General features: G+C 41.3%; 1 protein-coding gene across 5 annotated transcripts in view; it reads left to right on the top strand.

Moving 5' to 3' along the window:
* The window catches only part of Arid1b (AT-rich interaction domain 1B), a 397,185-nt gene that overhangs the window by 44,059 nt on the left and 340,410 nt on the right, over positions 1-12,716 (top strand). For all 5 annotated transcript variants that reach the window (XM_077802067.1, XM_077802070.1, XM_026393857.2 and 2 more), the window contains exon 2: positions 1,580-1,774. In XM_077802067.1, coding sequence (XP_077658193.1) covers positions 1,580-1,774 — 195 coding nt within the window. The remainder of the gene's footprint in view (positions 1-1,579; positions 1,775-12,716) is intronic.

Here is a 12,716-nt window from a genome sequence, read left to right as displayed (position 1 = left end):
GCTTGCTTCATGATGTTAATTCATCCAGTATTTATTAAGCATTTACTATGTGCCAAGTGCACCTTTTGACTTTGCCCTGGAGAAATAATAGTAAATAAAAGAGAAACCCCCTGCTGGTTTCCCCTACATATTTTCTTTGTAATATTCTTAGTTATTGATAGATCTTTATTTTATTTATTTATTTCTATGTAATGCTGAGAATCGAACCCAGAGCCTCACAGATGCCAGGCCAGTGTGCTACTGCTGAGCCCCAACTTATTTTTTGGGTCCCCAAGCTGCAAACGTGTGTGTTTTCATCAGGATTTCCCCCTGGAGCCTCAGTTTTCATGTGTAAGCAGAGTTGGCTTCCACTCCCTACTTCCCACCAGATGATACCTTGCCACTCCCCAGTCCAAGCCCTGTCCTCTTCATAGCTGCCAGGTCAGGCCCACAGCCTCCCAGCCCAGGGAGGCCCTTGAGCTGCTGTCAGCCACTTCCCGCAGGAAATGCTGGTGCTCTGGGAAAGCCCTCTGTGGTTCATTCATAAGAGGTGATCTGAGTGGCTTGTAAAGCTCACCCTTTTTCTGGCTTCTGTGTCCTTCCACTTCTCTGATTCTCCTGCTTTGCTTGGACCCCTGCTTGCATTTTCTCCAGGCAGTTGGTGTCCCTGAGCCGGGCTGGTGCAGCGCCTCCCCACCTTGAACCTGTTATTCCCATTCAGCCGGGAAATGGTCAAGCCTTCCTGAGTCCCCATGTCCTTAGAGTTGTGTAGGGATCTGTGTCAGATCTTGGATGGAAGAGTCTGTGCTGCTGGCGGCTGGCCTTCATAGCCCTGGGCCAGGGATTCCCTGCACTGCTCAGCCCTGCCTGTGCCCTGGGCGAGAAGGCTCTGCTGAGGCTGACTCCTGACCCTCCCTGATGGCCTTGGCCCTGAGGCTAGGACTGACTCACCAGACCAAAAATAAAATCTGGAATCTAGTTTTGAGCTGATTATGTTTGGTAAGATGCTTGCTTGAACAGGGAAGGTGGCTTATGACTCATAGTCTGCAACTACTGGTGATCTTTGAAAAATTTTATCCTAGACATTTTGTATTATCTAAAATCTGACCTTTCACTTTTTAATGAACACTCTTGATGCACTAATGCTTCATCAGGACTAGCAGGCTCAGGTCTAAAAAATACCCTTGTTGTAAGGACACTTTGAAGTCCTAAAGTGTTGCTAAATCACTCTTATCCTTTGCCCTTACTACTAGTAAGTTAAAAGGAGCCGAGTGGGGTTAGCTGTATGTTCATTTTCTATGTGCACAATAGAATTTTAGATGCTTAGGATGGAAAAATCTTAAATTGTATTATTTACTCCTGATCACTCTTAATTGTTAAAACTTTCCTGAAAGTTGGGAGGGGGTGCGATTATCAGCCATCGGGATGTTTTCTTAATGTTCTTCTGCACTTCTGTCAGGTCATTTTTAAACATATTTTCAAAATTTAAAAAATTAGGACAGTAGTGTTTTAAACACATGTGTTAAATACACAACAAAACCTTCTGCGTTTGTGATAAACAGTAAATGAATAACCTTTATTCTCTGCTTATTCTTCACAGGGGAGTCCAATGGATCCAATGGTGATGAAGAGGCCCCAGTTGTATGGGATGAGCAGCAACCCTCATTCCCAGGCGCAGCAGAGCAGCCCGTACCCAGGAGGCTCCTACGGTCCCCCCGGCGCACAGCGGTACCCCCTTGGCATGCAGGGCCGGGCCCCAGGGGCCCTGGGAGCCTTGCAGTACCCACAGCAGCAGGTGGGTGCTGGTTTTTCTCCCTGCCTCTCTTTTTTGCTCTTTGTCTTTTGTTGTCAACCTGAGATTGGTGTTAAGAGAATTAGGGGGCATTTCATTGATTTTTTTTTTTTTTTTTTTTGGTACCAGGGATTGAACTCAGGGGCAGTGAGCCACATCCCCAGCCCTATTTTGCATTTTATGTAGACTGACTCTCGCTGAGTTGCTTAGTACCTCACCATTGCCGACGCTTGCTTTGAATTCACTATCCTCCTGCCTCAGCCTCCCCAGCTGCTGGGGTTATAGGAGTGCGCCACAGCTCCCTGCTCTTTTAGTTATCATTCTTGATGAAACAGTAAAAATCATTAATTTATCATGACCTTTAAAATCTTGTAATGTTGAACTTTATACAACAAAGTAGACAAAAATCCCGGTTTTGTAGAAGGCTAGTAGTGCTGATTGTATTTGAAAGATGGACTGCATCATAATTTTTCAGAAAATTATATAGATCTGAGCTCTATAAAGTAACTTGGCATTCTTACATTTCTGAGGTCAGACTGTGTCAAATTCAGAGCTGTGAACAGATTTCCTTCTGGTGACCTTTCAAGCCATTCAAAAGGTCTTGTCCATGAAGATATTGCCAGCTTAATTTTTTTTTATTTCTTAATAAAGCATTTCCTGTATAACTTTTAAAAAAGGTTTCTGTATTTCATATGAGGATTTGATCTGTTGTCTTAGATCTTAATGAGTTCTACAGCAAAAGATCTAATTTTTGCATTTTTCTCCAGAATCAATGAAGTTAGGATAAATGACCAGTCACCTGGCAATCTAAACCTCCAACCTCTCTGATACTCCTTATTATGTTGGCCCGAGGAGCATGAAATTGGGAAAAGACTAAAGTAGATTCGGACTTGTCAGGGTATTTAGTTTCTGGGAACCCCAGAAAGGGGTATTTCCAAATTGCTGTGCTGTGCCTCGTGCCCCCAGGGAGTGGGGAGGCTGATACCCTTGGGGTTTTGCTGTGCAGATTGGGGCATTCCAGGAGGCTGCCCGGAACCCATTCCAGGGCTTGACACCCTTCCTCTCAGGACATGCTTCCCTATATTTGATCAAAAATCTGCTGAGGGCAGGGGGGGAGGAAAAGCTGGACCGAACTAGTTTTTCTCTCTACAGTGGGTGTGGAGGAAGGTGTCTCAGACTTCAGTGGTCCAGGGCTGGATACTAAAAGTTCACCAGTAAGTTGCCTCCCAGCCTTCCCTTTGAGGCTGAGTACTGTCTTTCCTCTTTATCTTTATGGAGGAAGATAAAAGGAGCTCAGTCTCCGGAGTCCTAGCTGTTGATTCCTTAAACAACCTGTAGTTATTGTTTGAAGATTTCACTCTGCAGTTATTAAAGATCAGTTACTGGGAATGCTGTCAATTCAGTTGCATACTGAACTGTACTCTTAATTTTCTCGACATTATTAATTTCTTTCAGCAATATTTTGCTTCTTAGAATCAAAGTCCTTAGTAGTGCTTGCTAATTGTGAGAGGGAGGTAATTTGTAAATGTGAAAAGTGATTGGGTTTCCGTGTCTCAGCAGCCCCCCAACTCCTGTTTTAATTTAGAGCTACTTTGCCTTTTTGTGAGGGGAAGAAGCCAACAGCTGTTTGTACTGGGATTGACAGTTCTGTGTAGCCTCTGGCCACTGGGGTGGCTGGGGAGGGGTGGGGAAGAGGCGGAGGGTTGTGAGGAGTGGCAGGGCTGCCAGACAGTGCCTACTGCCCTGTCCCTCTTGAGTCTGTGCCTTCTTTTTCCACCACTTCCCCTGAAGTGGCCTTGGAAAGTTGTTTTCAAAGTCCTTTTTAGAAGTTTGAGACCTTGGCTTAGTTTGCAGAATCACAGTCAGAGTCACACAAATGGAGTGTGTGAAGCATGATTATTAGGAAATTTCTTTTTATTATTTCCAAACAAAGAGGACCTACACAGATACATAGAGCAATCTCATTTGTCTTAGCTTCTTGGTTTCATTTAACAATTCTGACTTTTATATTTTAATAATCAAACAACTTTTAGATTTATTTGAAGGGGCAAATTGATGACGATTATCCTAGTATTTCAGCAAATAGTGGATCTGGAATTATAAAATGGGGAAGAGAAGGAAAGCAAAATGAGCCAGTTGTGGTGGTGCACCCCTGTAGTCTAGCAACTTGGGAGGTTGAGGCAGGAGGATTCCAAGTTTGAGGCCAGCCTTAGCAACTTAGTGAGACCCTGTCTTTTTTTAAAAAAAAAATTTTATTCATTTTATTGTTGATGGACCTTTATTTTTTATTTATATGTGGTGCTGGGAATCAAACCAGTGCCTCACACATTCGAGGCAAGCACTCTACCACTGAGCCACAACCACCATCCCCCCTTTAAAAAAAAAAAGAAAAGAAAAAAAGGGCGGAGGATTCAGCTAAGTGGTAAAGTGAAAATAAATAAGTAAATAAAAAGCAAAATGAGAGAGCTAAGTCCAAAAGTGGTTTATAATGGGAAAGCATGAATTTTTTAGTTTGTAGAAAGATCCATATTATGAATACCTTTATAACAAATCTTAATTTTAATTAAGATTTTATATCAGGTATTTTACTGCTGCTGACCAGAAAGAAATGCTCAGATCTTTCTGATAGTGAAAGGAAAATAGTGGATCTGATAAGAAACTATCCTGGTGCAGTAATGCCCAGCTTTCAGATTGAATTGATCATAATCTAGGATCTAAATAATCTGTGCTGCTTTTTCACCCTTTCATGTAGTTATAATAGTTCTGAAACACAGTATTTTTTTTTGAAATTTAAAAGACTAAACTGGGTATACATTTTTGAATGTGTGCAATATTTTAAAGAAGACATACAGCTTTTATAATACCAAGTCCAAATCCATGTGACCTTAGTAGATTTGAAATGGGAAGGAATTATTGAACAAGGTTGAGCAAAGGTTATTAGAGAACTCACTTGCATTTAATTTTGTTAGTTTTAGCCTGTGTTCTTTGAGGAATTTTCAATGGAGTTACTGTTTGTAAATTTTGGAAGTTATGAATGTGTCCACAGACAAGGTCCTATCACTGATTGGCTGCTGGTCCTATCCTTCTTCTCCAAGGATTAATGTAATTGGATGAGCATTATTGTAGTTATGGCTACTAATGTTCTTGAGGGAAAGAGTTGGACGATAATTATGACATTGAATATTTATCGAGTGGACATCACCACCTAGGCATGACTTTGCTTTGGATGCCTTCCAAAGCTTTCTGTGTTTGGTTTGTGAACCTCTAATGAGCCGAATCCAGCTCATTTAATATTGCTCATATATTTTTGCAAAGGATTAAAATGTAGGAATTCAAGTTTGTAAATTGAGTTGCCCACTTACCAGCTGAGTGGTAAGTTTTCTTTGGCTCAGGGGTCACAGTTTGATTCCTGGCTGGCATTCCATTCCTGTGATAGGAATTTTAAATAAGTATTCTGTTGGGGGAAAAAAAAAAAAACAACTGCAGTGCTTTTGTGAAATTTAGCATGGATTTGATCTCTGTTTATTTTTTGTCTCTGAGGGTCAGGAAGAACTGGCCACCGAGTGTTTGATTTTAGTATTAACTTGGTGAATTTTGATTTATATGGTGATAATTTTATTTTTGAAATAAACTCATGACTGGGTCGTTGAAGCATGACGTGATAATAGTATATTGTTTTAGTCTGTATTAACTGGAACTAGATTTGTGGTCTTTTACTTGCTGTTTTTCTCTCTCATCAGGCAAATACATGCCTAAACAGATTAGTCTTGCACGGTTCCCTAAAAACTAGTCTACTTGGGTTTTTATTGAGTTGAGAGGGGAAATGAATTTTCTATGCCTCTGTGGAGAATGTTCTGCCTCCAGGCTCCCGGAATTCAAACCTGGGGATGGTTAGCAGAAGCACATTGGTTGACTTCATCTAGTGCATAGCTACACAGATGTTTAATCCTTAAAGTTGCTGGGATTTGACTCTTTTGAGTTTTTAATTTATAGACATAGAGGTAGTCTTTACTGACAGGGATATGGATAAACAAGTGTTTTGTTTCATTTTTCTTGTCATCTGTGATCATAAATGTGTACATAGACCCTTACCAACTTGCAAAGAAGAATTTTATGTAAAATAACACCGAGGAAAAGTAGGCTATAGAAGGTGTGTGTGTGTGTGTCCCCAACTGGTTTCAGTGGTGCAGTCTGAGCTCTTCCCTGAGGTCTTGAGTTTGGGGTTGGCGTTTTTTACTGCTCTTACCTTGTTGTTGAGGTCTGATAGTATGGTGCCTGTTGGAATTATAAAATGGGGAAAGCGAAAGAAATCAAAGCCAGACATGTAAGTTCATGGGTGGTTCATCACAGGAAACTGTGACATTTGTAGTTTGTAAAACAATCTGTATTGTGAAGACCTTTGCAACAAAACGTGGAATATGGTCATTGTTGAAAGTGACAAAATTAAATAGACATTAGTTATTTTTGTTATGATGACTCATCTGAACTTAGTACTTTAAGTTAAAGTAAAAACTGAATTAAAAACAAGTTCTTTTGAAGAATACTTTAAAAATTTATTTTATTGTATTTGTTCTTTTTAGATATACATGACAGTAGAATGTATGTTGGCATGTTGCACCTGCATGGAGTATAGCTTATTCTAATTAGGATCCTATTCTTTTGGTTATACACGATGTGGAGTTACCCTGGTTGTGTATTCAAATACAAGGCTAGGAAAGTTATGTCTGATGAATTCTACTGTCCTCTCCATTCCCTCTTCCTCCCTTCCCTTTGTCTAATCCAGTGGACTTCTGTTCTTCCTCTCCCCACCCTCCCTTGTTGTCAGTTAGCATCCAGGTATCAGAGAGAATGTTCAGTCTTTGGGGTTTTTTTGGAACTGGCTTATTTCATTTAGCATGATATTCTCCCATCTGTCCACTTACCAGCAAATGCCGTGATTTCATTTTTATTTATGGCCGAGTAATATTCCATGTGTATATATACCACATTTTCTTTATCTATTCATTTGTTGAAGGCCACCTAGGTTGGTTCCATAGCTTGGCTCTTATGAATTGAGCTGCTATAAACATTCATGTGGCTGCACCACTCTAGTATTCTGATTTTAAATCCTTTGGGTATAGACTAAGGAGTGGGATAAGTGGATCATATGGTGGTTCCATTCCAGGTTTTCTGAGGAATCTCCATTCTGCTTTCCATAATGGTTGCACCTGTTTGCAGTCCCACCAGGGATGTATAAGCGTACCTTTCCTCTCATATCCTCACCAACATTTTTTTGTTACTTGTATTCTTTTTTTTTTTTTTTTTAAAGAGAGAGTTAGAGAGGGAGAGAGAGAGAGAGAATTTTAATATTTATTTTTTAATTTTTGGCGGACACAACATCTTTGTTGGTATGTGGTGCTGAGGATAGAACCCGGGCGCACGCATGCCAGGCGAGCGCGCTACCGCTTGAGCCACATCCCCAGCCTCTTACTTGTATTCTTGATAATTTCCATTCTGACTGGAGTGAGATGGATTCTCACTGTAATTTTAATTGCATTTCTCTTAATTGCTAGAGATGTTTAACATTTTTTCCTTGTGTTTTTTGACCATTCATATCTTGAGGACTTTTAAAAGCAGTAGGTGTTCTAGTGTGTGTCTGTAATTTTTCTTCTGTATCCTTTGGCTGTATCTTTGCTGTGTGTGCATTTTTTTTTTTTTTTCCCCCTTGGCACTAGGGATTGAACTCAGGGGCACTCAACCTGAGGCACACCCCCAGCCCTTTTCAATTTTGAGACAGGTTCTTGCTCAGTTGCTTAGCACTTCATTAAGTTGCTGAGGCTGGCTTTGAACCTGTGATCCTCCTGCTTAAGCCTCTTGAGCTGCTGGGATTACAGGTGTGTGCTACCATGCCTGTCTTTTCTGATTTTTGAGTGAAATATTTATTTCAGAACATAAGCATTTTATTTGGTACCATCTTCACAGCCAAAACACTTCTTCCAATGCAAATGTTTGTTTTGGCAGCGGATCTTTCTAAAAAGGAGATGAACATCACAATTGTTTGGCTAAAATAAATGTTTTCTTTGGGGTTATTAAGGTGCCTGAACAATTTCTAGGATTCTCACCTGTGTTATTTTATGTTTTTGGTCTATTCTGGGAAAAGTGGTTTTCTTTTGAATGTAATTCAAATCATGTTTTGATATAGTTGGAACAATATCTCTGAAAAGTACGGGTGATTGGAGAGAGGAAAGTCCAGTTAGACCTAAAAATGTCAGTATTTTGGCCTGAAATGTCTGTTTTAGACTCAATTTCTGGATCATAAACATGAAGCCAGAAGTCAGGACTGAATTTTGGTTTCATCTAAAAAAGAGCTTGGCCCTCCTGTTTTGAGGGAATAGGATGGAGTGTCACAGGATGAGAAGGAAGACTGGCTTGGCCTGGGGGGAGGAGGAGGAGTGCTAAGTATCTGTTTTCCTTTCAGACTCTTAATTTTTTGATAGCTTCTGTATTCACTGAGATACCACCTGTGTCTGTGTGCACATGTGCTCATACTCGTGTACATAAAACACAGTGTTCCTATGATGGTGGCATTCTGTGTAATTAAATATATTTCAGGTGTATACAGATATACAACTAAATGAAATGAAGGTGATTATTTTGACCATTAAAATAGAGAAATGCTGTGAGATTTCATTAGCTATGTTATTTACAGCATTTCAGGAATAGCTGCTGTCTACTGAGAGACTTGGAGCCAAACAGTTTTGCCTGTGCACCTGAAATGTTTGGAGTCCTTTCCGCTGATGGCACATTTGTATAAACAATAGCCTTTTGTTGGCCACATTTTGTCTTGGTTTCTTCCGTTGTTCATCATGGAACAGGAAGGTATTTAAGGTTTACAAACAAAACACATTTACACCTCACATTTCTGCTTCCAAGAAGATAACAGATGCCACTAGCTTTGATGCCAAAGTTCCCTGTAGTTGGAGTTTTGTACCAAGAAAATATTTTTTTAAAAGATTTGTAGATATGCTAAGTTTTATTTGTTCCTTAAAGTTTAAATTTCTAGAATTCTTAACTGGTTTTATTTACCTTTTATATTGTGGTTGGATTTAAACATATTTGAAGCATTTAATGTAGCATTGTTTGTGGGGCTGAATGCTGTGTACCATCTTCAGGATACCCAGAATGGAGCTCACATTTTGAGTTAAATACTGATTTTTAAATAATTAGCCCTTTTCCTGAAAGAAAGAAAGACAAGACAAGATCAGACTGTACTTGAAGGTTTAATGAGAAAACGTGAGATGATTTCACCTTTAGTTTGGAAAGCTGCTTTTGTATTAGGAAGTTTATGTGGATACTCTTGCTTTTTCCTGGAGCGTCACATTATTCTGGGTGTCCTGAAGATGATACACAGCATGAGGTGCCCATTCTATGCTGGGAAGTTTGTACTCTTTTCTCATAAATATGGTTTCTACTATGTATTCTACATATATAGACTTCCACATAAAATATCTGTAAGCATTTCTATTATAGTTTTATTTTTGAGATGTGAATCTGAAGGGCATATTTTAGGTAGTATTAGAATTACTTGAGTGTATTTTGAATAAATAAATTTTGCTTATTTGCTTTTTCCAGAGAAACACTAAGAATGATATTTTGCTATTTATGTTAAAATATTAACAATTCAAATGAAGCTAACAATATAGACATCAGTAAAATCAACCAACTGCATTCCTTCCATGTTCCCTGAAAACCAAACACTAAACAACATGATAAATGGTAAGTTGAAGCAATTAAATGGTGTATCTTTGAGTATCAAACTGCTGAATGCTAGTCTCCTAGGGCACTTGAGACATGCTCCCAGGTGCCCAGGGATCTTGATGTCAGTGCCATCTGACTGTGGAGGCCTTCTCTCCTTTCTGAAAGATTTGAATGTGGGAAGTGTGTGTATAACACAGGTGTCCCTTGCCTACCTAAAAAGCTCCAAACCGAACTTTTGGTCCCTAGATACTTATCTACAACAGTGTGAGTTACCCAGCTTCCTAGTTTCTGTGGAGAAGTGTGTTTATATACAAACCAGACCATATTCCAAAGAATTAGTCAATACCAATAAAGAGAGATGAATTTGGCTCAGAGTAAGAGTACCAAACCAACCAGCCAATGAAATTGGCTCTTCCAGGTTAGTCAAAGGTTAAGATCCAGATCCAGCTCTATAAAGCATTTAACATTTAGAAATGAAGTGAGACCAATGTTAATAGCAAAAATATGCAACTATTGGAATTCAATGCAAAAAACTGTCATTATTGAGGCAATTAGGTTTTATTAATGCTCTGAGTCTTAGCAGAACCAGTCTCCCGTGGACAGCTAGCTGCAGTAGCTGGTCCCCTGGAGGTTTAAGGACAAATGTCTGCTGGGAAGGGAACCTCTGTCTAGATGCCTCACAGAAAGGGCAGCCAAACAGGGATGGATTCCCAGCACCAGCCACTTAGGACAGAGAACAGACCTGCAAGCAGTAGCTCTTGAAGTCTCAAAGTAAGGATTAGATATTCTTTTAAAATCAGTATCACAGTTTTTATTGATTCTAGAGAGACACGGGGGAAAAGGAAAGAGGGTAAATCATTGTTGGCCTGTTGGTTTTGTGACCTCAAGACACTTCCTTAAAATGTGAGGCCAAAAGGGGAGGCTTCCTTTTCTTTAATTAGCATATTACCTTGAAAGTTCCAGTACAGTTTTCATGTACCTGATAGTCACTTGCCATCTGTCTTAGATGTTTAAGTCTTTGGAGGTTCTCCTCAGTGTCCTGGGCTTCATGAAGAAATGAGCCTTCCTCTTCCTGCCTGCGCATCCTGTGCCATTTGTCAGTGGTCATGGAGACTGCGGGATTCTTATTCTCCAAGAGCTGTCCAGATTTTGATGGTGAGGAAATCAGTGGACTGCCAGCTGGTGCTTCTTTCTTCATGGGGGTCTTGCTGATTTCTCCCCATTCTTCTTCCTCACTGGCTTCAGTAGTAAACTGAGGGAGACTGGTGACCTGTAGATGTTATTGGTCTTAGCCTTTGTGACATCATATTCGTCACAGCACACTTAGAGTAAGTCCAAGAGTTACAGGATGCTTTCCTGCCGCAATACAGTATGAAACAGAGAATGTAGTGGGGGCTCTGGGAGGATGCCAGCTTGACCCGGAAATCTACACTGCTGCTAAAAGCCACCAGAATTCAGAAATCAGCAACATGTGACGTGCTTTCTTCCGAATCAAAATCTGCTATGCTTTGTCTAGCTAACCGAATTTACGTCACCTGAGCATATCTAGGCAAGAGAGGTTATGAATTTGATTTCTGAATTCTAGATTATGGAGGCAGAACTTTTTGGTTACTGTCTTTGTAGAAAACATAGCATTGTTCTTGACAGTTGAGTGTTTCTCTTGTGTAAAAATTTCCCTCCCATGTCTCCTCTGTGGTCTCTCTGCCCCAACAAACGGCAGCTCCATCTTTCAGGTGCCCAGGCAAAAACTCCAGTTACCCTTTTTCCAACCTTTGAATCTGTTAGACGATCCCATTGATTCTTCCTTTAAAAGGCATGCAGAAGCAGGTACCTATCCCTGCCTCGGTGGCTCCTGCCCTGGCCAAACCCCGCCATCTCCTGTTTGCCTTGTCACCATGGGTTCTCACTGGACTTGCTACTCACCCTCACGAACCAGCATCTGTTTTCAGTGTAGCAACCTGAGTAGTCCTTTCAGGGGTCTTCGCCAGACCCTGACTGTCCTCCTGGGTCTCCCCATTTCACTCAGGCGGGGGTGGGGGGCTGCTTCACCACCTCTCCACCCTCTGTCCTGTCCTTCACCCTCTTTTCACCCTTCCCCAGGACCCTCTTCTTGCCTGCTGGGCAGGCCCTCACCCAAGACAGACTTCTTTAACATGCCTTCTCCAACTTAAATGAATCTGCGCACCCCTCTTTCCCTTGTCCCTGTTTTATTCCCCCGTCCTGTGTGTTACCACTGAACTGTATTGATCTTCATTGTCTAATTCACCTCTTAGAACGCAAGCTCTGGGATTTGCCCCCACTGTAAGCCTGTCAGATGGAACTGACATTGAACTAACTCTGCAAACACTTGAAATAAATGAATGAAAGGATTTGCAGAGTTTTAGACTTTAGCCAGTGACTTTTGTCCCACACACTGCAAAAATTTCAGTATGTTTAATGGTGTGTCTGCACCTCTGATTAGCTGTGAGCTGGGATCTTCACCAGGCCCTTGTTTCCAGTGAAGTCTCTGTGCCTCTGCTGCTCTGTCATAAAACCTGTTGGTGCCTGCGGGGCTGTGCTTTTAACTCTGCCTCGAGATTCCCAGTGAAGTTTTGATGCCCAGGAGACTGTGCAGACAGAGTGGTTCTCTGTCTTATTTCACTGTGTGCAGTGCTGTGTGTCCTTTACCTCTGTTACCACCTCCATTTGGTAGATTGGGAGCCTGCCACGTCACTTCATGGCGGGTCACATTTGTAGCATTCTGTCTTGTGCGGGTGGGATCCATCAGGTCGGAGCAGAGAGTCTGCAGTACGGTTGAATCAGATTTGGCTTGCACATCATGGGAGGTCAGATTTCCACCCCAGCGCTGATTGTTGACTGTGTGTATCAAGGAAAGCCCCCCAAAAGGTTCCTGAGCCATTTGGACACTACAGACTCCCCCCTCCCTTCTGGTAGGAGTTTGCTGTCCTGGAGGAGAGAGTTCCTTCAGCGTGGAGGGCAGAGCACATGTGTGGTGCAAGAATGGGGCTGAGAGAGAAGCGGCAAGACCTCCTTGGTAAGGGGCTAGTTCACATCCCGGCCTGTGCAATCTACCCTGTGACATTTCATCTCTCTTGTAGTTCCTAGGTTGGGCTCACTGCCGCAGTCTGGCTGGGCACAAATCACCGAGCCTCCACAAAGCACAAAGCACTTGTATGTTCAAACAGGAAACTTTATTGCCTGAATTCCA

Source organism: Urocitellus parryii, chromosome 8, assembly GCF_045843805.1.
Source record: "Urocitellus parryii isolate mUroPar1 chromosome 8, mUroPar1.hap1, whole genome shotgun sequence".
NCBI classification, from domain to species: domain Eukaryota; kingdom Metazoa; phylum Chordata; class Mammalia; order Rodentia; family Sciuridae; genus Urocitellus; species Urocitellus parryii.
This window is presented reverse-complemented; position numbering and strand designations above follow the sequence as displayed.